The sequence below is a fragment of the Sceloporus undulatus genome, chromosome 6 (genome assembly GCF_019175285.1).
Source record: "Sceloporus undulatus isolate JIND9_A2432 ecotype Alabama chromosome 6, SceUnd_v1.1, whole genome shotgun sequence".
NCBI classification, from domain to species: domain Eukaryota; kingdom Metazoa; phylum Chordata; class Lepidosauria; order Squamata; family Phrynosomatidae; genus Sceloporus; species Sceloporus undulatus.
Window position 1 is genome coordinate 165130325 of NC_056527.1, and position 26135 is coordinate 165156459.

A 26135-nucleotide genomic window follows, 5' to 3' on the forward strand; every position below is an offset into this window, starting at 1 on the left:
TAATTGTACTTGGTCATGTAATGTGTTCCTCCGCTGGTCGCATAGCGTCCTCCCTTTTGGTTTTAATTTCCCTTTGATTTCTTGGGTCTTGTGGAAGAGGTCTCTCCTTCTTACTTTTTTGGTGTCCTCTTATATTTCTCTGCATTGGTTATTATAGTAGTTTTCTTTTTCCCAATGCACAAATCACTGAACAGTTGCATTTAGGTTCTGACTCTATTTCTGTTGCTTTTGCATCTCATCTGCCTTTATCTGGTAGAACAGTTTAATCTATCATCCACTGAAGCTTTTCTTCCTTTTGGCTGCAGATAGTGCCATTTTGGCATTCCTCCCTGACAATATCCCTGGCTTGTGGCACCAAAGGGGCACTGTTTTTCTAATCTATCTATAAGAATGTAAGAAGAACTGTACTGGATAAGATCAGAGGGCAATATAGTCCAGCATTCGGTTCACACAGTAGACAACCAGTAGCTCACTGGAAACTCACCAGCAAAACAGGAGTTTAATTGCAGTTGCCATTTCATGTTCCTTAGTAACTGAGTTGCACAGACATTCTGCCTCCACCTGTTGTTGTTGTTGTTGTTGTTGTCGTGTGCCTTCAAGTTGTTTCCAACTTATTGCAACCCTAAGGCGACCTAATCATGGGGCTTTCTCAGCAAGGTTTGTTCAGAAGAGGTTTGCCATTGCCTTCCCCTGAGGCTGAGAGCATGTGACTTGTCCAGCGTCACCCAGTCGGTTTCATGGCCATGCTGGGAATTGAACACTGGTCTCCAGAGTCATAATCCAACACCTAAACCATTGCGCCACAGTGCCTCTACCTGGTTAGTAGCCAATGGTGGACCTAACTTCCATGAATTAATCCAGCTTTCTTTAAAGCTTTCAAAGTTGGTTGATATTATTGCATCTTGTGGCACTGAGTTCCACAGATTAATGGTGTGCTGTGTTTTTGAATTTACCAGCGTTCAGTTTCAGTGGAGGACCCCGCAGTCTAATGTAATGAAAATTTCTCCTTGTCTATATTTTCTCCAGCAAGCAATTTTTTATTATTATTATACTCTGAACAGGTCTTGCCTTACTTGTTTTGTTGTTCCAAAACAAAAACCTTCAAATGTTATAACCTTTCCTCTTGGGAAAGGTTGCTCCAGTCCCTTGATGGTGTCTGCACCTTTTTAACCTCTGCAGCATCCCGTTTCAGAGACGATAAGCAGAACTGTACACAACATTCCAAGTGTGGTCCCAATATGGATTTATGTAAGGGCAGTGTGATAATGGTAGCTTTATTTTCTGTTCCTTTCCTAATTAAGCAGTTCAGAAAATGTGTTCTTTTTTCCCTCCTCAAAATATTTTAACAGCAGCCACAGATCTGAGATCCCCTTATTTGGTCATTTGCTGAAAGCTCAGAGTTCATAAGTGTGTATGTGAAGCTTGGGGCTTTTGGAGCTCCTCACAGTCTGCTGTCTTTCTTGCCACCCCAAATAATTCCATATCACCAGTGAACTTGGACACCTCACTCACTGCTAACTCCAGGTAGTTTATGAACAAGTGTATTTACTTGCATGGCAGAATGGGGGTTGAACTGGATGGCCCTTGTGGTCTCATCCAACTCTATGATTCTTTGATAAGAGAAAAAATTCTGCTCCCCAAAAAGATGCCTGCTCACATCCCTAGATGAAAATCCCCCATGAAAACAAGGAGAACTTTGCGTCCATTTCTTTGTGTCCGATTCTTTAACCACTTTTCTATCCATGAAATAGAATAGTACCGATTCTTGCCCAATGTTGTAAACTTTTGTCAAGTCAACTTTGACTTATCACAACCCTCTGAATGAGAGTTACCCGGTTTGCAACAGCCCTGCTCAGGTCTTACAATCTTTCTTAATTGAGTTTTGTTGTCGTCGTTGTGTGCCTTCAAGTTGCTTCTGACTTTTGGTATCCCCTATCATGGGTTTTCTTTGCAAGTTTCATTCACAGGGCATTTATCTTTGCCTTCTTCTGAGGCTGAGAGTATGTGACTTGTCCAAGGTCATCCAGTTGGTTTCCATGGCCAAGCAGGGATTTGAACCCTGTTCTCCAGACTGTTTCAACCTCACCAAACGCCATTTTCTTTTCTAATGAAACCTGTCTTCTTGTGATATATCCAAAGTAGGACAGTCTCAGTTTAGTCATCTTGGCTTCTAGGGAGAGTTCAGGCTTGGTTTGCTCTAGGACCCATTTATTGGTCTTTTTGGCCATCCGTGGTATCCAAGGAATTCTCCTCCAACTCCACATGTCAAATGAGTTGATTCTCTTCCTGTCAGGTTTCTTCACTGTCCAGCTTTCACAACCCTACATAGAAATCCTAAAAAACAATGGCATGTAGAATCCCAACTCTGGTGTCCAATGATGCATCTTTATATTTAAGTCCAGTATTGCCATCCTCTAATTGGAAACGTTTGCCTTTTCAAAGGTGTTTACCCATTATTGGACAGAATTAACTCCTACATGAGACCCAGCATGCGGTAGTAGTTTGAGTGTTGGACTGTGACTATGGAGATCAAGGTTTGAATCCCTGCTTGCTCATGAAACCCAATGGGTGGCCTTGGACAAGTCACACTCTCTCAGCCTCAGGGGAAGGCTCCTCTGAACAACTCTTGTGTGCAGCCACCTTCATCATCATGTTGCATGGAGACAAAACACTGTCGTAGCTAAACAAGCACCACTGGAAGTCTTGAGTCTCCAGCTTTCCAGAAACCCCCATGATACATTTGCCATAAGTCAGAAATTATTTGAAGGCACACAACAACTACATGTTCTTCTTAAATGTCCCAGCCTTGACACTGAAACTCACTCCTGGGAGTCAGTTCAGTTGGGTCCTTGTTCAGATTAAGACCTCTGAGTCTAAGGAGTCAGATAGGCAGGTATGTTATTTCTTGTTGAGCCTAGGAATATGGGTAGGTGGACACTAGCACCCTACTGTTACTGATAGTCATTGTAACCTCTTCCTTTCTCTCTCCCTTGACAGCAAGTGAAGACGTGGCTGTTGTGATCCCGGAACAGGTACCCTGGGAGAGGATCCATTTTCTGCAAAAAGGGAGCCAGACTCATGGGGGACGGAGCCGACGCTCTGCGTCTCTGAACCTGGAAGAAGAAACGGAGGCACTCATCATCCACCTTCCTACAGGGAGTGGCCTTGATCTGGGCACCAACCTCTACTTGAACCTTCGCCCAAATGCACAGTTCTTGGCACCTGGTTTTTCTGTGCTGGAAATCGCAGAGGACCAAAGCAGCCATCGTGTGGATGTGGATCGGAATTGCTTTTACACAGGCCACGTGCTGAACCGCAGCTCCGACTCCTTCGCTTCCCTCAGCACCTGCAATGGGCTGGTATTTGTCAGCATGAATTTGGCAGCGTTGGATGCAGGCTGGTTGGGATGTAGGTGGGGGTTGCATTTGGGGCAGATGGGGGTACAAGTCTGAGGAAAGGGCACAGGTAGATGGAGAGCAGATCTAAAGGACTCAAAGTTCAGGAATGAGAGAAGATGGGGGGATCATCATGGTTGCCGCAAAGTGGACTTTCCAGTCATGTTAGAACTCTGGTGTCATTTTTTAAATACAAGTGCATGGGGAACAGGAATGAAATATTTCAGCATGGTGTGCTTAGCTCCAGGAATAAGGCAAGCCAGACAAATATGCCCTTTTTGAAGCTTTACCATCCCATCTCCTCTCCAATAATCAGCCAGCATTGCATAGCCACTGAATAGGTCTAGGCTTTATTTAGACTGTTCTGGGTCTTTTATTCCACCCTTCTGTAAAAAAAAATTGTAAATTTCTGCAAATCCCTGAGTTTTCCTCTAAACCGTCTAAACTGCTCCTTTTGGACACAATGAGGCATACTACATAACGACACGCATTTGGTGTATATTGTGTAGTTCTGGTCATGGTGCCTGAAAAGGGATTTTGCAGAGATGGAAAGGATGTAGAAAAAGGCAGTCATACTGGTCAAAGGATTGCAACACAGACCCAATGAAGAAAAGGTACAGTACTTGGGATTTTTTAAGCATAGGAAGGAGTAAATGGAGACATGAGAGAGATGGATAAACTTATGCTTCTTCTGTAGTGGGATGGCGGAGATTCAGAGCCAATAAAAGGGAAATGTACCATCCTCCCAATGCCAATGCTTCTAAAAAAAACACTTCCAGCCAAAAAGAGGATAAGGAGGTAGAAAAAAAGACTTAATAAAAAAGTGTGCAGCCACAACTGCAGGATTGAAGCAGTTTGAGACCACTATAACCACCATGAGTCTATCCTGTAGTTTATTTTGGCTCTCTGACAGAGAAGGTTAAATGTCTCACAAAACGACAGTTTCCAGAATTCCCTAGCATTGAGCCAGGGCAGTTAAAGCGGTCTCAAAGTGGATAATTTCTGCAGTGTGTTTTGGACCAGAGTTGTAGGTCTCCAGTGCAGATGTGCCTACTTTGCATCTTGTCACCTTTCTGTCCATACTGAGGAACCTTTGCATCCCTCCTCCTTATCAGTCATGTCACATGAGAAGAGGGCTGTCTCCTGTTCACTGTCTGCTGTGTTTTGCAGCTGCGTGGGGAAATTGCTGTGGCCGAATGCCAACTTGCAGCCTGCCCTCCCACACCTTTCTCCTCCTTCCCCACCTGCTGGGGATTCCTCCCTCTTCTTTCATAAAAGGAACAGAAAGGGATTGCATTTGGCAGGCTGTCAAAGAAGAGTAGGAGGGCATATGCTGTGCCTCAGGCCAGCACTTGTGTCCAGGTAATGAATCCCAGCATCCTTTGTTATGGGCGATGGAAGCCACGCTTGATGCCATCAAAGGTTTCTTCAGGCTTCAAGCTGAGAGGGTTCTTCTCTTTCCAAAATGCTGATCTCTCCCCTTCCCATCCTTGCCGGAAGGCAAACTTTCTTCATCTCATTTGTGAATTAGTGAATTCTTAAACCTGCCTTCGTTCCCAGTAGGTGAAAAGTTTGACCAGTGGGCAAAACTTACGTTACAAAACACACACAAAGCTAAAAAGGGTTTTGTAGCAACAGTCAGGGATGTAGCCGGGGGGGGGGATCTGGGGGTCCGGACCCTCCCCTTCCATTAGAAAAATGAATGGTGTGTGCTGCTGCCCCCCGCACTCAAGCCCCATTATAATGGTGGCACTTAGTCTGGACCCCCCCCCTTCCTAAAATCCTAGCTACGTCCCTGCAACAGTATATATTTATTGCCTGAGACATGACAGTGATGTAAAGGGGAATTGGTAACCTCTCCTCTGCATCCATGGATTTTTTTTATCCATGTCTTGACGCATCCATGGATTGAAAATATTCTAAAAAAATACCAAAAAGCAAGCCTTGATTTCAAATTCTTGCTGCCAATGACCCTCTGGGCTTTTAGAGGTCTTTACCAGCCGTGGCTTCCTATGTGAACTGGAGATGCCAAGGGACTGGCATGAGACCCTGTGTAGACCCTTGAAAAGTTCATTTTTTAAGACTACAATTCCTAGGATCCTCCAGGCAGTGTGTCTGTTGGCTCTACTTATCTTTCTGTCCTGGAAAGATGGAGAGAGAATGAGCATGTGCCCTAACCTCTGCAACGATGCTGAAGCACATCGTATTCTATGACTTGACACTTCACTGTGATGAACTGGTTACTTGTCAGTCCTCTGTCTCGTTAAGAGTCGGTGTAATTTTAATAGGAATCCCATCTCTGGGAGAACAACACTGGGGGTGGCTTTGAGCAGTCATTTCATTCACGACAGCTGGGTGCCATACGTAAGTGAAATAACATAGACTAAGGAGTAAACTAACCACAATAGATAGGAACATAGACCAGCTCATAACATTGGTCTCTTTCCAGCCTTGCTAACTGCATCACTGCTGGCAGAGAACAGGTTGTGGGAAGAACTACATATCCTGCGAAAGCACTGCCATGTACGTGGGACGGAGGGGAAGGGAACATGGCCTTCTAACTATGGCCAGCTGCTGGTGCTGGCAAGACCAATCCAGATGTTCAACGTGGAGTACTAACTCCTCTTTTCACAATATGGTGGTTGCTTAATATATCATGTTTGCCCACGGCCTGCCTCCTGTCGCATCATCAGGTGTCCCTTGGTTTCAGATTTTGCCTCTGAAATCTCAGTAGCTGGGATGCTCTTGACCTGGCAGCGTTAGCATAGCCTCCAGTGTTTTAAGGACGAAAACTGGGACATGTGGCCAAGCAACCTCAGAGGGTGGTCAAGATGTCAAAGGCTATTAATGTGGAAGAGCAGACAAAACAGAAGAGACTACAGCAGTTTGCTTTTACCTGAGCCTACTGAGAAGGGCAAAGCTTCTGCCCTTCCTGCTGTGTTAGTTCAGCGCTTCTTCTTTTTTGCACATTGAAATCAGTTTGCAGCAGTTGAAGTGAACTAAGGAGGAGAGGGAACCTGGGACATTTTAAAGTGGGACAGCAAAGGATTAATCGAGACTGTGCTTGTCTATTTGGGATAGTTGAAGGGTATGGCATAGTCATCATGAAGATTAACTTGATTGACTATGTAGTACAGTAGTCCCTCCACATTAGGAGTGAAGGATCACTGTGAATGTGGAAAAACTGCAAATAAAAAACACTTCTTTTTACTTAAGAGAACACTTCTTCGGAGTGTAGTGGAGTCTCCTTCCTTGGAGGTCTTTAAACAGAGGCTGGATGGCCATCTGTCGGGGATGCTTTGATGGAGAGTTCCTGCATGGCAGGGGGTTGGACTGGATGGCCCTTGGAGTCTCTTCCAACTCCATGATTCTATGATTTCTCTAGGTGCAACTCTGTGGTCAGCATCTGCCAGAGGTTGATCATAGAATCATGCTGGAGGACCTACAAATGCCTAGAGAAGTATTTTCTCTAGGAACCTCTAGGTTCTCCAGCATAAATCTATGGTCAACTTCTGACAAAGTTGCACTGGAGGACCTAGAGATTCCTAGAGAGAACATATTAATCAAAATGGCAAATAATCAAATCCACAAAAGTCAAAGCTGCAAATGTGAAGGGTCAACTGTATTGTGATTTTATCCAATTCATTCTATGTTCTCCACATTGGCAGAGATAATACATATCACTACTCTGAGAAGTAGAATAAACATGCTTTGAACATGGGTAGCAGGTATGAAAGGTCCTTAATATTATCTGATGGCTGCTTTGATGCTCTCAAATAATAGACCTCCTAAATCTGATGCACAAGGGAAGAGTATTGGTCCAGCTGCACACTCTTGAATTGCTGCATTTGTGCAAAATTGTGACTGAGGTTGATTTTTTTTAAACAAAGTCTTTTAACTGACTTGGCAATACAACTGCCTTCCCTTTTGAGGTTCCAGAAAAACGGCAGGCTTCCTTATTAGTTGAATTTTCTCCGCCAGTGTCCAATGGCTTGCCATGCTAATTACAAAATCTAAGTTGGGTTTAATAACATCACAGCAATCCTTTGGAAATCAGAACATTAATGAATCCTGAGCCTTTTATACAGCTGCAGATACCTTCCAGCAGGGAAGTAGCTGCACCTGTGAAATGTTGTTATGCCTGGTGAGGGTTTGAAAGGCTTGCTGCATTTAGGCTCTGGCATTTTGAGAAGGATCACAGAATCATTTAGTCAGAAGGTGCCTTAATAGGTCATTTATTCTGCAAATACAGAAATCTATTTCAGCAGAATTCTTAATTCATGACTACTCAGTATGATGGCAGGTATGTTTGAAAAGTTCAGGAGAGGGACACTGGCATGTTTAAAAGAAGGGCCCTTTCCCCTTTTTGGCCAGAAAACATGGGATCAGACTTTGCTTGTGGTGGACTAGCAGAATGTAGTGTTCCTAGGCTTTTGGATAAGAGACTAAAGCCCCATACAGACAGGCCAAAATAAAGCTGCTTCGGGTCACTTTGGAGGTATGCTGTTTAAATGATGCATGCATCCTAAGAGTCCGGAAGCCATGCTCAAATCCTAAGGACCAGAGCGCATCTTTGTCACAGCTTCCAGACTCTTAGGAAGCATGCATCATTTAAACAGTATACCTCCAAAGTGGCCCAAAGCAGCTTTATTTTGGCCTGTCTGTATGGGGCCCAAGATAGCAACTTATTTTTCTTATGCTATGTACTGAGTAGTAAATTCAAGTATTTTGGGTATTTTTCTTATGCTATGTACTCAGTTATATAAGCTGTTCTCTTCCAACTAAGACTTGAAATGAATGAAATAAAATTCAGGACACAATTCCCATACTTTGCCAGCCAGGCATGGCCACTGATGGGATTCTCTAGGAGATATACTCCAGAGAGAAACTTTCCCAGGCTTTGCTCCCAACCTTAGCTTTCCAACTGCAATATGATCATAATACTGGCTTGTTGCAAGGATAACAGCTAAACGTTGCCCTAGGGAGTACTTTAGAAAATGCTCAGAGTGGGTCAAACATTAATTTGATCTTTTGTGACATATCAGTGTTCCAGATAATAACTTTATTCCTCAGCAAGTTGGAAAACGGAGATTGGGTCTTGATCAGAGGGTACTCCAGGCTTGTTGATGGAGTAACCAAACCGCCCTGTAATGTGAATTGGGGGAAAGACCAGCCAGTTTTACAAAGCAAGTATCCCCAGAAGCAAAAGGCAGCAGTCGTCGTCATAAATTTCTGCCTGGCCTGAATTCTCCAGAAAATGTTAATTAAATGGAAATGAGACAAGGTTTTCTTAATTTTAGTCTGCAGTCATCTTGTGAGGTTGAATTATGTGGGTGAGACAGGCCAAGGAGCAAGTGAAGACAAAGACTGGCGTGTTATGTGTGTGGGGCCTGTGTAATTTATAACACATATGTAATGTAGATTGTAAATCACAGTAATGCAGTCAGCTGTTCCATGTCCTAGCATATGTACGTGCAGAGAACTTATTTGGATGGTTGCCTGGCTGGTATAGAACTGTATTTTATTTTAATTTAATTTTTGAAAACCTCTTGAAATTACTTGCCTTCCTCTCAATCTGTGCCCATCTGGTGGGTTTGTATCCAGCTGGAGACTGAAAGAGAAGAAGAAGAGAGAGAACTGGGGAGAAACAGAAGGAGTTGAATGACCCTCTTCTGGCCCATTGAGATATGCTTGAGCATGCAATGAAGACCAATCATTTTGTTAACTAAAACAAATTGTGATGTTTCAGCGTTGGGCTTTGCCCAGTGGGATCATGTTTGCAGTAGAAGCTTTTATACATAAATGGGGGCTGTTATCCTGCATTGTCACATGTAACTATGATCATGCAACACATAGTCACATCTGATGATGGTTCCTCCAAGCAGTGCAAGATGCAGCAGATTGAGATACTGGGAAATGACATGTGCGAAAGCTGTCCCAGTTATGTGGTGCATTAAGGACAAGTTGCTGGAGAGACCCTTGGGGTCCTGATGCAACTGCTTGTCTCAATGCAACCCATGACTGGGAGAGCACTGCAGACATCATTTCCCAGTGCCCTGATCTATAGTGCTTTGGAAATCCTTTAGCTGGGACACTGTCAGACTGCAAAGGGAAGTTTTTTGGGGGGTTGTCACAGTTGGTTATTAACAACTGTAAAAGTCTGGCTTACGATCTCATAACTGAGTGGATAAGGTGCAAACCATTATTTCTCATTTTTCTGATTGCTGAATTGTAGAATACTCTTGGTTTATGCAATCCCAAGTGATTCTAAAGATGTTTTCTTTTGTGGTGGACAGGTTGGCTTGATCCAGATCGGATCTGAACAAGTGCAGATACAACCGGTGAACGCTTCGGAGACATTGTTTGATGGGAAGGAGCACTTCATCAGGCGTAAAAGGTCCACCCGATCAGCCCGCCCTCCCAAGTTGGAAAGCCCAGTTGAGCACTGCAGAGTGGTAGCAGGTGGGTGTGTGGAAATCAGTGCGTAAGCAAGCAGTATCTTTGAAGTAATGGTGGTTGTAGCCGTTTCAGTTGGCCATGGGCATTACAGCACTGAAGGTGAGACATTAACACGAGACTACATTTAGAGCAGATAGCAGACAGGGAAGCAGTCTTGGAGAAGGAAAGCCAATTTCTCCAGACCCTGAGAAGATCAGAATCACTGGAACTATGTAGCAGGCAATGAGGCTGTTTAAGACTGGCTATTTTTCAGAAGGTCTTGCCTGAAGAGTTTCTACCCTGACTCAAACTTAGCATACTAATAGACATACCAGTTTTGCATAAAGAACTGTGCAGTGCCAAACCATTTAACATTCTCTGTGCCTACCTACAGCTGCTAAAGCCTCCCATGCACAACCAGTCATGCCTGGAGGAAAGCGGGGGTATTGGCAAAGTGCCTGGCTATGTCCTAGTATCCAGGTGGGTTGTGATTATGTTATGTGCCAAGGTGTGCTGGGGTCCTCCACAGGTCTCAGCGGCTGATGTTATTACTTTGCATATAGCGATGGGGACATAGCCAGATGCTTCTCTGATTCCCCATCCCCACCCCACTTTCCTCCAGACAGAAGTGGCTGGGGGTTCAGCATTTCTATGATAGGTCTGGGAGGGGGCTGTCACTGTGGTGGTGGGAGGAATGAAACCGTATATACTCAACTATAAGTCGAGGGCAGGTTTTGGGGCCAAAATTATGGATTTTGCTATGACCCTTGGATAAGTTGAGGGTAAATCTTAGAGTCATGAACAAAGGCTCTAAAGGATGAAGCAATGGAAAACAATGCCAAAAAAGTCACATAATTCCAGCAGCCATGTTTGTGTTTATCCTAAAGGCTGGATGGATGAGAGAATAGATGAGGATCAGTGATTCCAAGAGAGATTATGCTCTTCTTTCACCAGGTGATGAATCCTTTTTAAAATAAAAGTTGAAGTACAATACTTGCATTGACTCATGGATAAGTCAACTCAGTTTTTTGGAGTCAATTTTTTGGATAATATTGCTGGACTTATACATTACATAAGTATATACAGTACCAATATCTACATCAACCAAAAATAGACATGCCAGGGTGGCATAGTGGTTCAATTGTTGAACTGTGACTCTGGAGACCAGGGTTTGAGTCCCAGCTCGTCTGTGAAACCCACTGGCTGACCTTAGGCAAGTTTCATGCTCTTAGCCTCAGGGAAAGGCAATGGCAAACCTCCACTGAATAAATCTTGCCAAGGATAGGCTTGCCTTAGAGTTGTCATGAATGGGAAATGACTTGAAGGCACACAACAACAACAGCAAGGGCTAACCCATGCATGTGTGGGTTACAAACAGTGTGATAAAGAAGAAACAAAATTATTCCCATTTCTCCCTTTGTGTCCAAGAAAATGTGAAATCATGTTTTCTAATAGGCTTAGTGTGTTAATTACCCAATTGACTTCTGACTTGTTCGGATTAGCTTTGTGTGTATGTGTGTGCGCACAAAGGTTTTAGAAATGAGAAGGGAGGAATAGAGGGGGAATCTTAATCGGCTGTGACACATACAAGAGCACGATTCTTAATGGCATGATGTTTAAACCAGGTGATCTTGTAGCACCTTCCCAAGGATCTTCAAGAGAATCAAAGACCTTGTTAAAGTGCAGCATCCATGTGAAGGTGAGACCTGCCTGAAACTTTTGTTTAAACAGGTAAAGATATAGACAAGATGTATTCCCACTCGTCTTCCGGCTGTAAAAGTGCTATTTTCCCCCCACCAAATGTGATGTTCCTTTTAAATTGCTTTTCCAAAAGTCTCAGGTTGTGGTTTAAACTCCCATCACATAAAATGGGATTTAATATAAAATAGAGCTCAATTGCATCATCTTCCAAGGAAAGACCATAATTTAGTGCTTATGACACTAAGCACTAAATTACTCTGAAATGTGTAACTGCCTAAAATTTGGTTTGGCTGAACAACGTTCTTCCTTTGAAGCCTGTAGTCGTATTCTACAGGAATGTTACTACAAAGAACAGATTCTTCAGTGATGGTGATGATGCTATGGATCATCTTATGGATTGTCCCTCTCCATATTAGCCATATGCTGACATGGGCACCCATTGACTAATATGGGCTTGAACTTCCATATTTTTTCCTCGTGGGGCTGGGAATCCAAAACATTTCTGAACCCAAACATTATGGATAAGGAAGAGTCAATCTGTATGTTAAAATGGTTCAGAAAGAGACCTGAAATTGCCCACAGGACGTTAATGTTCTGGTGTATAAGCCTCACAGTCCATTTTCACTGCACCGCCATGTGTTTTAGAATTAGGAAACTAGAATGTAAGATTCCCAAAGAGGTTTTACAATTTAGCTATATTTATTTCTCAGGGCCAAGTATATAGGTATCAACTGTGAGCTATTCCCCTGCTCCCTCCAACCGTTATAAATCCTAACTACACGATCGTCCGGGTTTAGACTTTTCCCCATTGCACCTTTAATAATCATTGCTCTTGCCATGTTATATTTTTCCCCCTGTAGATTTCACTTGGCTTGCAAACCCCATTGTTATGGCCAAAGACCATGCATGCTAAAAATAGTGAGCAATGTAATGAAAACTCTGTTATCCCATATTAGGAAATATCTTTTGAAATGCTAACAAATGTCTTTTTATGACAGTTTGCACTAGATGTATTGTAAACGCAAAAATGTATAGGCTGTGGACTTGGCAGCCTTCTTCTCTGTCCACCTGAAGTTCCTTTACCCCATCCTAGTTCGTTCTGAATTTGTTCTAATAGAAAGCAAACCCTTCTCCCTAATCTTGCATTTTCCTTTTTATTTGGAGGAACCTGAATATTATTATATTGTGATGAGCAACTTTTGTATTCTGTGAACCAGCTGACATGGTGTGCACAGTCCTAGATATCAAAAGTACACATATTTGGGGAAATAAATGATGTTGTTGGGGGCTGTTAGAAGAATCAGTGTGATGCAGTGCTTAGCATGTCAAATACCTGCTCTGTATAGAGCTGGAATTTCTTGGAAGCAGGCTGTTCTTCTGCTTCTGCTATCTTACAGAATTGTTAGGAAGATAAAATGCTAGCGGAGGGAAAGCCTTGAGTTCAATGCAGAAAGAGTTGGATAAAATGCAATACATTTATTAGGTGGAATACATCTGCATTGCAGAATTAATGCGCTTTAACACCACTTCAACTGCCAGGGCTCAATGCTATGGAATCCTGGGATGTGTAGTTGGTTGTGGCTCTGGAAAGGCTAAATCCCAGAAATCGATAGCGTTGAGCCTTGGCAGTCAAAGCGGGACCAAAACTGCATTGATTCTGTAGTGTAGATTCAGCCAGACACCCACATTCTTGGAAGAAGCTGAAAACTGCAGCAAATTCATTGCTCTTCTTCTCTTTAGTATTGCAGATTTTACTGGAAGGCCACTTTGTGAAAGTGGAGGGTATTGGGCTAAACCCTCATTTGTTTATAAAGATCAACCCATATTCCATGTTCGAATTATAATGTATTTAATGTTGAGAGTGAAAAGGATATCTTAATTTGGATAGAAACCTTTCATTGTTCTGGTTGAATAACAATCCTTGCAGTCCTGGCAATGTTGAAGAGAGCATAAAAGTGTGCTGTTGTTGTACATATTAGACATGGTGCTTGCTCTCTTGAGCAATTTCTGGCAGATCCTGTAATATTTGGCAAACTTGAGCAATTTACATCTCTTGGTTCAGGTCCCCTTTCTCTTGAAACTGGCAGATTTGATAGCTGGGGAATTAAATACTGTAGAGAAGCATCCATCTGTAAGTGTAGTTTTCCTGAGAGATAACCAGACTGACCTCATTTGACTTCTTAGTGAGTTCTGCAGAAATACATGTATTTGGATCCCGGTATAAATCATTAGGACTTTTGCTGTTTCGAATGCCTTTGAGAATCGAGGGAGGTAACATGGAAAAGGATCTCTCCTTTTGTGAAAAAAAGACCAGAGGATTTGGATGGAACAAACTCTCCTTCCTAATTCAGGCCTGCAAAACTCGTAAAGTGTAAATGCATCCCACTTGCTATGCGTTGGCTGGCTGCTCCCCTTGCTTTGGTCTACAAAGATACATAAAGGATATTGGGGCCCTAATGGGATCGCATATTTGTGTAAGCCTGCCTCAGGCACTGACATTTCTCTTTCAAGTTTCCAGACCCTCGTCACCCTCTTAGCTTCCGTACTGACAAGGGCTCTCATTGCGATGTTCAGACAGGTAACTTTCAGGTATCATCAACTCTGGATTTCTGTGTCCTGTTCTTGCATGCTGTGAAATGTGATTCTGTTGCTTCTCAAATAGACTTTGGTGACATTTGTTAATACTGGAGAGGAGGCTGTTAGAGTGTATTGCTACAGATTTACTGTAGGAGAAACTAAAGGGAGAAAGAGAAAGCACTCTGCTTCTAAGGATTAGTGCATTTAAGAAATGAATGTCCTTATTACACTTAACCTGATCATGCCCTAGGAAGCGTCAGATTATTTGTGTGCACTATGGACAGGAGCTATCGTTTATTAATTCTAAGTAAGCCATCCCTGGATTGATGGCTTAAATCAGGGTGAGACCTTGTCAAATTACAAGCCCCATAGGATGCAACTACAACATTTAAAGGGGTGTCAGACTGCATTATTTCTCCAATGTATAGTAAATGTACCCTTTGTCCCCTAAGGCAACATATTTTAAGACAGTATTTTCTTGAACAGACAATTAAGGTACCAGCTGGTTTTACTTCTATATCTTCTAGTGGAGGTGAACATTTCTAGATCTGGTTTGTTGGTATGCATTAACATAGCTGCCTTTATTTGGGGGTTCTCCTTGGCTGTGGAGCGGCCTGTAGCTGCCTCCATTTCCACCAGATCGGGGCCACAGTAGCTGCATGCCATGGTCCTGATCTGGCCCTGGAAAGGGCGCCGTAGCCATTGGCGCTGTGGCTTTATGATGCTCCTTTGGTGCTGGATCATGTGGACGCAGTACCAGAGGAGCACCGTGATGCTATGCGCCATGTGGTGCGGCGCATGGTGTCTCGCTGGCCTGGGGCAGAGCCAGGGCGTGTGTCATATGGATGCCATGCCCCAACTCTGTCCCCAGACTAGCTTTTCCTGCCAGTCTACACAGCCTCATAGTAAGAGATGAGCAGCTGCACATCAAAATGTATTATTATATGATTGATTCTAAATCATTGGCTGCCCTCCCCAGACATAGGAATCTTCCTGGGGTGGACAGAGCAACACGCCCATCTTCCTTCTCACATGTATGGTCTGCATACAGTTAGAGTACATAAAGCTTGACTGTGACTTCCATTTTTCTCTGATTTTCAAGAGCTGGCTTTTATGGGAAATTGCTGGTGCCTACCCTACGCCTCTGGCAATAGTGTAAGCTGTATATCTGGCTTAATAATAATCTATATCCTGTTTTCAAACACATACACACAGAGAGACCATGCAGATGGAGGGGAGTTTGCCCAGGCAGGCCTATTGAGATTTTAGCCACCGGTGTGTAAATTGCTATTATTCATTATTATCTCCAAATAGTCTTCTTCTTCTTTCTTTCTTTCTTCTTTCTTCTTTCTTTCTTTCTTCTTTTTCTCCTGTGGATATATAGAATGATCTTATTCTATAGGGTATTTCCAACTTGTATGGGTTTTTTTCATCTCTCTTTGTTTCTGGTTGTTTTTTTTTCTCTTTTCAGGAGGAAGGGGTTCAGTTTTCTTGTCTGTTTCAATTTAGAAGGTGGGTAAGGGGGAGATGATAGTTTGAGCCTCAGGCAGAAAAGCAATATAGCAGAACGGCTGCTAGACAACTTGACAGAGGATGGGCTTGATATGTACAAATGCATGCGCTGACGGAGATGGGTTGGGTGTGCGCACAAGCAGAAGGGTTGGTATCAATTTCAGGTGTACACTGAGAGCCATGCAACAAGGATAGGCAGGACCAGAAACCATTCTTCCATGACTTATGATATTATAGGCATTGAATGGAGTTGGAGAGCCATATTACAAGTTTATACTGAGCCTATCCAAGTAGTATTTTGGCCTTGATGGTGGGCATCGTGACTGTCACAGGACTTAAAAGAGACTCATTCAAGTGAAACGGCGAGGCAAGGAATGCTTTACCGGTCTGGTTAGGAAGGGGAAATTCAGGCCAACTTATGTAAGAGAACTAGTAAACAGCCTGTGGAAAAACTGGACTCATCACAGTATAAACTCTGCAAATCAAGATCTGCAGGCTGCAAAAGGTTCACTTCCAAAGCTGCACTCTGGGGGCTTTTAACTTTTGTGTAGCTAAACTTAAGCTGACTGCTTTGTAAAATGAGAGTCTGTGACACTGACTGTTTGTTCTCTGGGTCCAGAAAATTTCATACTCAAGGACTAATAAAATCCTACAGGAGAGTTGGATTGTATGCAGGATTTGCTCTAATCCAGGTTTAGTCCCTGAATCTGTTTTTAATTATGGGGTTCAGTTCTGTGAAGTGCAGATCGGTGCAGTTTTATTATTTTGTCTTGCTAATGAAAGACTTCCAAACATCAATTTAAGATGCTATTCTCTAACCTTGCCTTCTTTGTCCCATACCATTCTTACCTGTGAAGGGAATTGTTTATGAGCTCCAACTTTGCAGTCTCAATTAATACAGTTCTGACACAGGATTACTATACTGTATTTCCAGACTTCAGGAGCTTCATGCATTAAATTATAATGGGAGAATTCAAAATAAACCTCTTTATTGGACATACAAAAGAATCTTGTGGCATCTTTGAGATTAACTGGGAGAAAGATGTTTGTAGGATAAGGTTGTGTAAAGTTAGGGTACATGGACACTGGCCAAATGAATCGATTTCTAATGCCCTCCTGGTGTCCTGTCTTTGCAAAATAGGGCCAAAGCCTTGATTTGACCGTGGACTGTCTTTATGATGTGAGGTCAGTTTCACATCACAGACTATCGCACCGCCTCCGGTGACCAACTTGCCTCTTCCAATTTTGGCTCAAATAAGCTTACGATTTGGAAAAAACGGCCACCAAAGCAACTTACAGGACCCGAATTCAGCCCTGGATGCAACGGGAAGCTGTTTTGAGAGAAACGTCTGTGCGATAAAATCTGCTTACCTTCCAAAATCAGCCAAATTCTGAAGAAGTAAGTTGGGCACCGGAGGCGGTGCGATAAAGTCCCAAATCTGGCCCATCCCTTCCTTAAACCAGATGAAAAAGACTTAACTTTTGCTCTACTTATCTCCAGTTTGAGAAACCACAGTTGCTGGAAGCATACAGTTGGAAGCAATGCCAGAACTGCAGCAGCATTGATGGATGCTGGCAAAATCTATGGTTGCCCTAGACTGGCCTGCATTCCCACTGGGGAGACCTATCTCCTTTAGTTAAATCATGCGAGGAGAAAATGTAACTGTTACTAGAAGGAGCTTTTGAACATGTCTTTTACTTTCTAGAAAAGAAGAAGCAAAAAAAGACAAAGCTTACTGAGGACTGGAGAGAACGGAGGAATGCCATCCAGCTTACAAATGAATATACAGTGGAAACACTTGTGGTTGCAGATTCTGATATGGTCCAATACCATGGGGCTGATGCCGCTCAAAGATTCATTCTCACTGTGATGAACATGGTAGGTACCCACTTAGTTCTTGGTTTGTCTGGATTCAAAAATAACTCAACACTGACATTTGTTTTTAGGATTTGAAATTGACCTGTATCCTTTGCTGTGGGGTCATGGAAGCATTTAAATAGTGTTTTGCTTTCTTGGGTTCTATCTTAAATTCAGTATTGTATCACTTCCAACATGAAGTATTCTTCTGTCAGTTAGGGAATATGCCACGGAACTGTTTTCGTGTTGCATCACTTCCATGGGAATTGATCCTTCAATCCTTTGGGGGGAATGAAATTCTGACTGTCAGAACTGGTTCTTGGAACACAGACTACTTGCTAGTGTTTTATTTAACGCTGTCAAGACAAAAATGAACCCTAAAGTCACTAAAGTTTGCATCTGTAAGTATAGTAGGGGGACTACACCAATTACAGTCACCCCTCCTTTTTTGCAAGGGATCGTTCCAAACCCCCTCGTGAAAATGGAGCTTCGCCTATATTCAAGCCCCATCGACTATAGGCGCAGGTGCATACCCCATTCATTTTTACTCTTTGATCCTGTGCCTTAAACTAGCATTCATACCTGTTCTTATGAAGAGAAGTAAAGTATTTTGGTGGGGCCAAAATCGGCGTTGCACATTTTTTAGCGGCTTGTTCATCTCATACAGGAATCCCAGAAGCGAGGGATGAAGTACGCCTCTGTGCAGAGACACAAAACACACCTCCAAACCGTATGGTAGTTCTCCTCCTGCCTTCCTAATGTTAGTTTTCTTGCCAGTGTTGAATTGCAAAGCAGAATATAGGGATTGTTGCTGTGTGCCTTCAAGTCAATTCTGGCTTATGGCATCCCTAAGGCAACCTTGTCACGGGGTTTTGTTGGCAAGTCTTGTCCGGAGAAGGTTTGCCTTCCCATTATTTCACTTCATGGGTGCATATTGTTAGTTTTGGATAAAAGAAGTTTGCTGAAGCACATTGAACTGCTTGTATGTGTATATATATATGTGTGTGTGTATGTCCTGCATGTGTCGTACAGGAACCTTTCCCCTATTCCTTCTGTGTTGTTTCTGCCTCGGGGACCAAATTTTCTGTTAAACAAGTAATATCCAGAGACACATGGAGTTAGTTAACTGAGGTATAACTGTATTAGCTTTGAATTGTAAATAGTCAGTGAGGGCAACCCAGCCTTTGCAATGCAGGTATGTTTTGTGCCTCCTGTGAATGTTGGTTACCTACAGATTTTGGCCTTGCAGAATCCAGTTTCTTCTCTTTAGGTTAGCATGGCAGGATGAACAGCTGCCTCTAAAAGAAACCAGAATGTTAATCTTGGCATGTGTGCCAGGATTTAAGCAAATAGAGCATTGCTCTTGGGGAGGGGGTGGATTTATTAATTTGGCTCCTTGCTGTAAGGCATTACATTTACTGTCAAACCACAAAGTAAGACTTAAAATGGCTTATTAGCGAACACATTATGCTTATAGTTGTTTTAAAGCTGGGATCTCTTTAAAGCAATTTAATACCTGTTTGTTGCGGGCGAAAGCCAACATGACAAAATACGGTTTTATTTTCGCAGCTGCTGGATGAGAATATGATTTTAAAAAAAAGATGCAACTCAAAATAAAACGAAACCCTTTTCAAAAGACGCAGATTGCATGATGGATCCCCTAAAGCCAAATCGCTGCTTTTAATACATTTTATGGCTTTGATCCTGTGCCTTAAAATAGCATTCAATTATATATACTTTATTAAAATTCTGAAATTATGCCTCTGAAAACCTTTTATGAAAAACTGGGTGTTTCTGTAAGGAACCACTATCAAGTGGTGGTAGCGATGAAAGAATCAGAGGATCCCTTAAGGGATAAAAACACAAGCCCCAAATGGAGATCCCAATACTTAGAAGAAAATAACTGTTATTTCCGGTATCATTTTGCCTCTAAGAAGTATCTGCAAATGGAAAGAGCAGTTAGAATCTCCCCCTAGATCCACTACAAAGGGAACCCCAGCTTTATACCAAGGGAAATGCATACAGATCTTAAAATACTATTCAAAGGGTCAGTAATTTCATGTTGCTGCTTGCTGCTTCTGCAGGCTCTTAACATTAATGACATGGTTGAGCAACAACTTCAAGAGACCCGAAAGTGTACCCTTAGAATTACCCATGTCAGTCTGTGGTCTTTCCTGAAATAGAGGCAAGTTTGTTTTGAAACTCCCAGTGAAAATACGCCTCTGTTTTAAGAAGTATTTATTCAGGTTGACCAAACAGTAGATTGCAGAGTGGAAGTTGTTTTTAGCACCACTGTTTTCTGGTCTTGGCTGGCTTTCTGTAAAAGCAGAGGAGGCAGAAAGCCACTCTTAAATTGCAGGTCACTTCTCCCATTAAGCCCATTTGATCAGTTAAAGATCACCCAGTTTGATATAACTGGATATACTAATTGCTAGTGGGCTTGTAGTCTCCAAGGGCTAAGGTTATTAGTTGCTATTATTGGAAGGTGATGGTTTTCTTTTTGGTTGCCCTATAACAGGAACAAACTATAGAGCAGAAATTGCTAGAACTAAGTACTGTAGTATGGAAACATTGGCTCTCTAGGGCTAGGAAGGATAGGACAAGAAACAGAGGCTGAAGGAATATGGCAGCTCAGAGGTGTTTGCTGCTGTTATGCTCCAACAAGGTTGACTCCCAACTTCTGGTGGCCATATTATAGGGTTTGCTATTGCCTTCCTCTAAGGATGAGAGAATGTGACTTGCCCAGGATCACCAATGGCTTTCCATGGCTGAGCATAGCATCCAGAGTCCTACTTAAGGTTGCCAGTTCATGATGTTCTCAGGTGCTGAGTTTTCAGAGCCAAAAACACGAGTCCTAGAGGTGTCCCTGGTGAGGTCCTTAGGCATTATGCCGTAAGTACCAACTGCAGTTCTTCACCTGCTTGGAGAGGCAAGATAAGAAACATTTAATTTTAGTTTATTTGCTTCTAGGCAGAAGGTGGATGCAGAACAGGGCGTGTGTGTGTGTGTGTGTGTGTGTGTGTGTTTGAGTGTGTGTTTGAGAATTCTGGCACCACAACTGAAAGGAAGGCGGCAACTAATTAAGTAAATACATAAACCCTGTGGAGAGTCTTTGTAACAGATGAATTAAGCATTGCAAATTGTAGCAAGCTACTGTTCTACTAGATAAGCTGGAGATTTGCACACATCCCTTTCCTCTTGCCTGGCGCTACCAAAACTGGAGAATTTGCACTTTTGGGTACTTCCATGCTGATGAAAAAAATCAGCATCACCTTACATTTAAGTCCACACACACACTTTGAAATCACACCAGCACAAGCAGCCATGCAATTCCCCCTGGCAAACTTGCTGTTTTTCGCCTTTCCAGAATGCATCAACCTATCAACCAATAGTCCCTATGGTTTGCCAGTCAATCCAATGACTACCATGCACTCTGATCGCATGGCTCTCCATCCAGTACCCTTTCCCCTTTGCTGCTCCAGTGAGGGAGAGGGGGAATTGTGAATCTACACACAAATAGTAGTAGCAATAGCCTTTACATTTCTGTACCACTTATCAGTGAACTCAGCACTCTGTAAGCCAGTTGCCCCCAACAAGCTGGGTACTCATTTTACTGACCTACGAAAGGATGGAAGAATGAGTCAACCTGGAGCCCTCTGGGATCGAACTCACAATGTTGTGGCTGCAGGACTGGCATTTAACCTCTGTACTATCAGGGCTCCAGATAATGGAGAGAGAAAAAATGAAAATGGATTTTATTTATCTTCCATTCATGAAACTATCCAACCATGAGAGCAGCGGCGAGGGTTAGATTGGGCTTTCTCTTCCTCTCCCCTCCACCCAAGTGTTGTGTTTGTTTTACTGCTTCTTCCCCCCATCAGCATTGTCTCATCTTTGTTTTGACCTCAGTGACTGGAGCACGTGCGTTCCCTTTTCCTCCCCGATCTTTCACTTGCTCACTCATGCAATTGTACGCACTCCCTCCTCCCCCATTTATACATTGCAGATCTCTGCACAAACAAACGATGTCTCTGAGTCCAGGTGAACATACGGCAAGAATATACCCTTAAGCCGTCCTGATTTGGCAGGGACAGCCTTGATTAATCGTCTGTCATCCCACTTTTTCAGCTGCTTTGAATATGTCCATGTTCTCTCTGCTCTTTCCACTATGCCTCTTTACCACCAGATCATGTCAGTTGTTGCAAATTGAGTTCAAAGTGCAAAAGTAGTTTGAGAGGTAACATCTTGCCCTTCCCAGTAGGCTCAGGCAAAATCAATCTGCTGCAGCCTCTGTTCACTTTTGCCCTCTTGACCACACTTTGATGTAGTTGGCTCCATGTGTCCAGGTTGCCATCTGTGAAATGTTCGAGGGTGTGTAACAAGCCTTGTTCACTCTTTGCGAATGACACCAAAGACACCTTGGGGGCTAATATGATAAATGAAAAAATGGTTGGTTCATCTGTGGATGACCAAGTTACAGTGTTGTATTTGTAGCTTCCTACTTCCCCAAGCAATGTGAGGTTGCAGGAGGAGCTCCTCTTCTTTGTAAGGGAGATGCACATATTCATGTTGAATCCAGCAGAAAGACAGATGTAATCTTTACTGCAAACAGTACGCATATGACGTTCCTGCTCCTTTCCAGCCAGCTGCAAACTTCAAATTCCTGTCTTTCTTGCTGGCTACATTCCAGTGGCAAATTTTATTTCCATCCTCCATACCAGCGGGTGAGGTGTGTCCAGTAGCTGATAGCTGCTCCCTAAGGGAAAACGCCAAAGCTCCTTGAATTCAAGCATCTGCTAGATTTCAGTACCTGCAAAAGAAGCTATGAGCTAAAATAAACAAAATTAGCCATTAAGCGTCTATACTAATTGGGGGGGGAAATATTATAGGCATCAAAGGCCATGAAGAAACCAGCATTAGTCTGCAAATGTTGTCATCATCCACTAACCATCAAGGAAATTAGAGAAATAAAACAAATTTCTTATACTATGAAATGTTTGTTTTGAGGGCAAGCGCAGTATAGTATCATTTACTCACTGGGTGACTTTGGGTGTGTCACACTTTCTCAGCCTCAGAGGATGGCAATGGCAAACCTCCTCTTGAAGAAACGTGGCAAGAAAACCCTATGATAGGTTCACCCCAGAGTTGCCATAAGTCGATGGCATACAACAGTAACAACAACATAACTTTTCAAAAGCCAACTCATGCTTATTTTTTGCACCTTCTTTGCTGGGGAAGAACATAATCTCACATGTACTGTACAGAAGATGTGTACGCTTTAAAAACATTTCTCCCTCCTCCTCCATCCTCACTTTCCTTTGAATGATTGATAAAAGTCAATTATGAGTCACCTGAACAAGCAAGGAATGAAAAATATCATTCTGGCCTGAATTAAATATCTGTAAGAAAGATGAACTCTCTGGCCTGGAATGTACAGTCTGGAGATAACCATATAAACTAGTTTCCTGCAGTGTGTCTGTGCTTCCTAAAGTAAGCTTTGTGCCATTCTGTCCTCACTCGTGTTTCTGTTCGGTTATAAAGCATAGGAATAACACAAGGAAATTGCTTTTCCAGTCTATTTCCTGTAGTCCAAAATACACCATTATTTTGTTTTACTTTCTGATGGCAGTGATGTTTTTGGTTGTTTCTGACCTGGATAAGTCACAGTGTTTCGAATTATCTCTGTGGCTTTAAAACTGTACTTTGACCTCTTTGATGATCGTTTCCAACCATTCATTTTCTCCTGAAGATGGATATTTTCCTTTAGCAGCTTCTTTTTTAAAAGGTCTTAAAATCAAACCAAAACAAGAACCCACCCTGAATAATTTATTTTAAACCTTTGGGAGACTCTTTAAAATATCTAGGTACACCTATATATGCCAAGCATATATAATTTACACCAATTTCAACTGATGATTTTTATATCCATAGGCAGATCCTCTGGAAGCGACATGTTCACAGAGAAGCTGCCCCATTGATATGAAAGTTACAAGTCGAGACGTGTGTAAATTTATATGTGCCTCGTGTATGTCATGCAACATGGGAGAGTTTGTTTGTTTTAGTATATTTGATCTTGGAGACCTGAAAACCCTGCAGCTAATAAGGACAGTCCCAATGAATCCTCTCTTGTTCCACTTTTCCAGCTGCTTTTCACCTTTTCGGTTACAGTGGGTCCTTGGTGTCTGCTGGGGTTTGGGTCCAGGACCCTGTAGATACCAACATCCGTGGATGCTCAAGTCCCATTAAATACAGTGGTGTGGTAAAATGGTGTCCCTTATATAAAACGGCAAAATCAAGGTTTGCTTTTTGGAATATATATATATATATATATATATATATATATATATATATATTTCAATCAGTGGATGCTCGAATCCATGGATAAAAATTCAGTGGATATGGGGGGCTGACTGTTTGAGCCGAACCTTGTGGATTAGTATATTTGGGCTGAGTTCTGTCCTATCTGATGCACAATAATCACAGAGGGAATGAAGAAGCTTCCTTGTTTTAAATCATAAGCTTTTTTAAAACACCATTCAGTAGCATGATATATTCTGGGCTTATTTGTTCATTGCTGCTTTTGTTCAGGTGTACAACATGTTCCAGCATCAGAGCCTTGGGGTTAAAGTCAATATTCGAGTGACTAAACTTGTCCTGCTTCGGCGACGTCCTGTAAGTTGCTGCTACACGTTTTGACTCAGCTTGTTGCGATGCTGTTTTATTTTGTTCAAAGCTGCTGTTTGAAATGGCTACTCTTAATGGATTAAATAAAGTGGGGAGTCAATACTTTCAAGTTGGGAGTTGCGAAACCCCTCAGTCCAGTTGTTCGCTCTTCTAGGCCACTATAGTATATTTAGTATATCCTTTTTTCCAAAGGATATTTCAGGATATTTTACTAGGCCATCTGGGTTAAATTTGCCTGGAGGGATTTGGTGGAAGCTTGAAGGAAAATGTCAATACAGAGGGACAGAGGAACGGAAAAATCTGTTGGAAGACATCTTATAAAATCTAGTGGATCGTGGGTGGAACATTGTAGATTATGATTCCACTGGTTTTCCAGTTCCCAATACTGGATATATGATAGAGCATGGCTTTATCGGTTGATCTGGTAAGCTACAGACAATCCAGTCCTTTTGTTCAATGCACAAGTATAAACAGAAGACATGATGTACTAAAAAGATTGCATGTACAGCGCTGTGTAAATTTACAGCGCTTCATAAATAAAGGTTAATAATAATAATAATACTCCTGCAAAACTGCTCTTTGACCAACTTTATTGGTCCTGATAGAGCTGGTTCTTCACTTCAAGGGGAAAAGAGTGGGGAAGCATGTTGGTTTGACACAAAAGATCCTTGGTTTATATTCTATTGATGGCCCAAGGTGTGCTTCATTTCCTGCAGATTTGCCACCTGGGTTGATCCCACTTCTGTCTCTCTTCAATTCCTATTTGTTTCCCGAAGGCCAAGCTGTCCATTGGTCACCATGGGGAGAGATCTCTGGAGAGCTTTTGCCATTGGCAAAATGAAGAGTTTGGTGGGGCAAAGTACCTTGGAAATAATCATGTTCCGGGAGCACGAGATGATACTCCTCCAGTGGATGCTGCTGTCTTTGTTACCAGGTAATAATTATATTCTGTGTAAAGGAGTCAGCATGGTGTAGTGGTTTGAGTGCTGGATTACAACTCTGGAGATCAGAGTTCGAATCCCAGCTTGGCCATGTGAACCCACTGGGTGACTTTGGGCAAGTCACACTCTCTCAGCCTCAGAGGATGGCAATGGCAAACCCCCTCTGAAGGAACTTGCAAAGAAAGCCCCATTATAGGCTCACCTTAGAGTCACGTTAAATCGGAAACAAATTGAAGGCACACAACAATAACAACAACAATGATGATTATAGTCAGACTGTTTCTCTTGACTCATTTGGACCATTACTTTCTCTAAGGGGCAGCTGGGTCGGAAATGGCATTGGATGAGATACATGTGCCCACCATTAACACTGAAGGTGGGTTTCAGAGGCAGAGCTGTGCTAGTATGGAATATCAGTATGCAAAAGGATCTTGTAGCACCTTTGAGACTAACAGAGTGAAAGAGGTTGTAGCATAAGTTTGTGTAGTCTTGGTCTCCTTCCTCTGATATGGGAAGTAGACCATGGCCCTGAACAGACAGGCCAAAATAACACTGCTTGGGGTCACTTTGGAGGTATGCTGTTTAAATGACACACGCATCTTAAGAGGCCAGAAACTACGCCAAAGCTGTGCTCCAGTCCTTAGGACTGGAGTGTGACTTTGGCGTGGCTTCCAGCCTCTTAGGACACATGCATCATTTAAACAACACACATACAAAGTGACCCAAAGCAGCGTTATTTTGGCCTGTCTGTTCAGGCTCAAAGTCTACAAAAGCTTGCGCTACAGCTTCTTTTGCATACTTAGTTTTAAAGGTGCTACAAGATCCCTTTGTATTTTTAAGGTGGAAGAGATTCTTAAAGCCACAGATATGTCTGCACCTTCATGCCGTGGGCACTCAGCCACTCTGTACACAATGAGGCCTTTCATCACTTCTTTTTGCTTATTGATAAGGTCTTGGGGAAGGTCTGTCATTTAGAGAGGTTCATAGAAAGTGAAAGAGAGCCAGACTTTTTCTTGTTGCTTCTGACCA

General features: G+C 42.6%; 1 protein-coding gene across 2 annotated transcripts in view; it reads left to right on the forward strand.

The window, feature by feature from the left end:
* Positions 1–26135, forward strand: part of ADAMTS17 (ADAM metallopeptidase with thrombospondin type 1 motif 17) — a 119660-nt gene that overhangs the window by 3873 nt on the left and 89652 nt on the right. For both annotated transcript variants that reach the window (XM_042475987.1, XM_042475988.1), the window contains exons 2-6: positions 2998–3359; positions 9692–9857; positions 17330–17502; positions 24070–24153; positions 24942–25099. In XM_042475987.1, coding sequence (XP_042331921.1) covers positions 2998–3359; positions 9692–9857; positions 17330–17502; positions 24070–24153; positions 24942–25099 — 943 coding nt within the window. The remainder of the gene's footprint in view (positions 1–2997; positions 3360–9691; positions 9858–17329; positions 17503–24069; positions 24154–24941; positions 25100–26135) is intronic.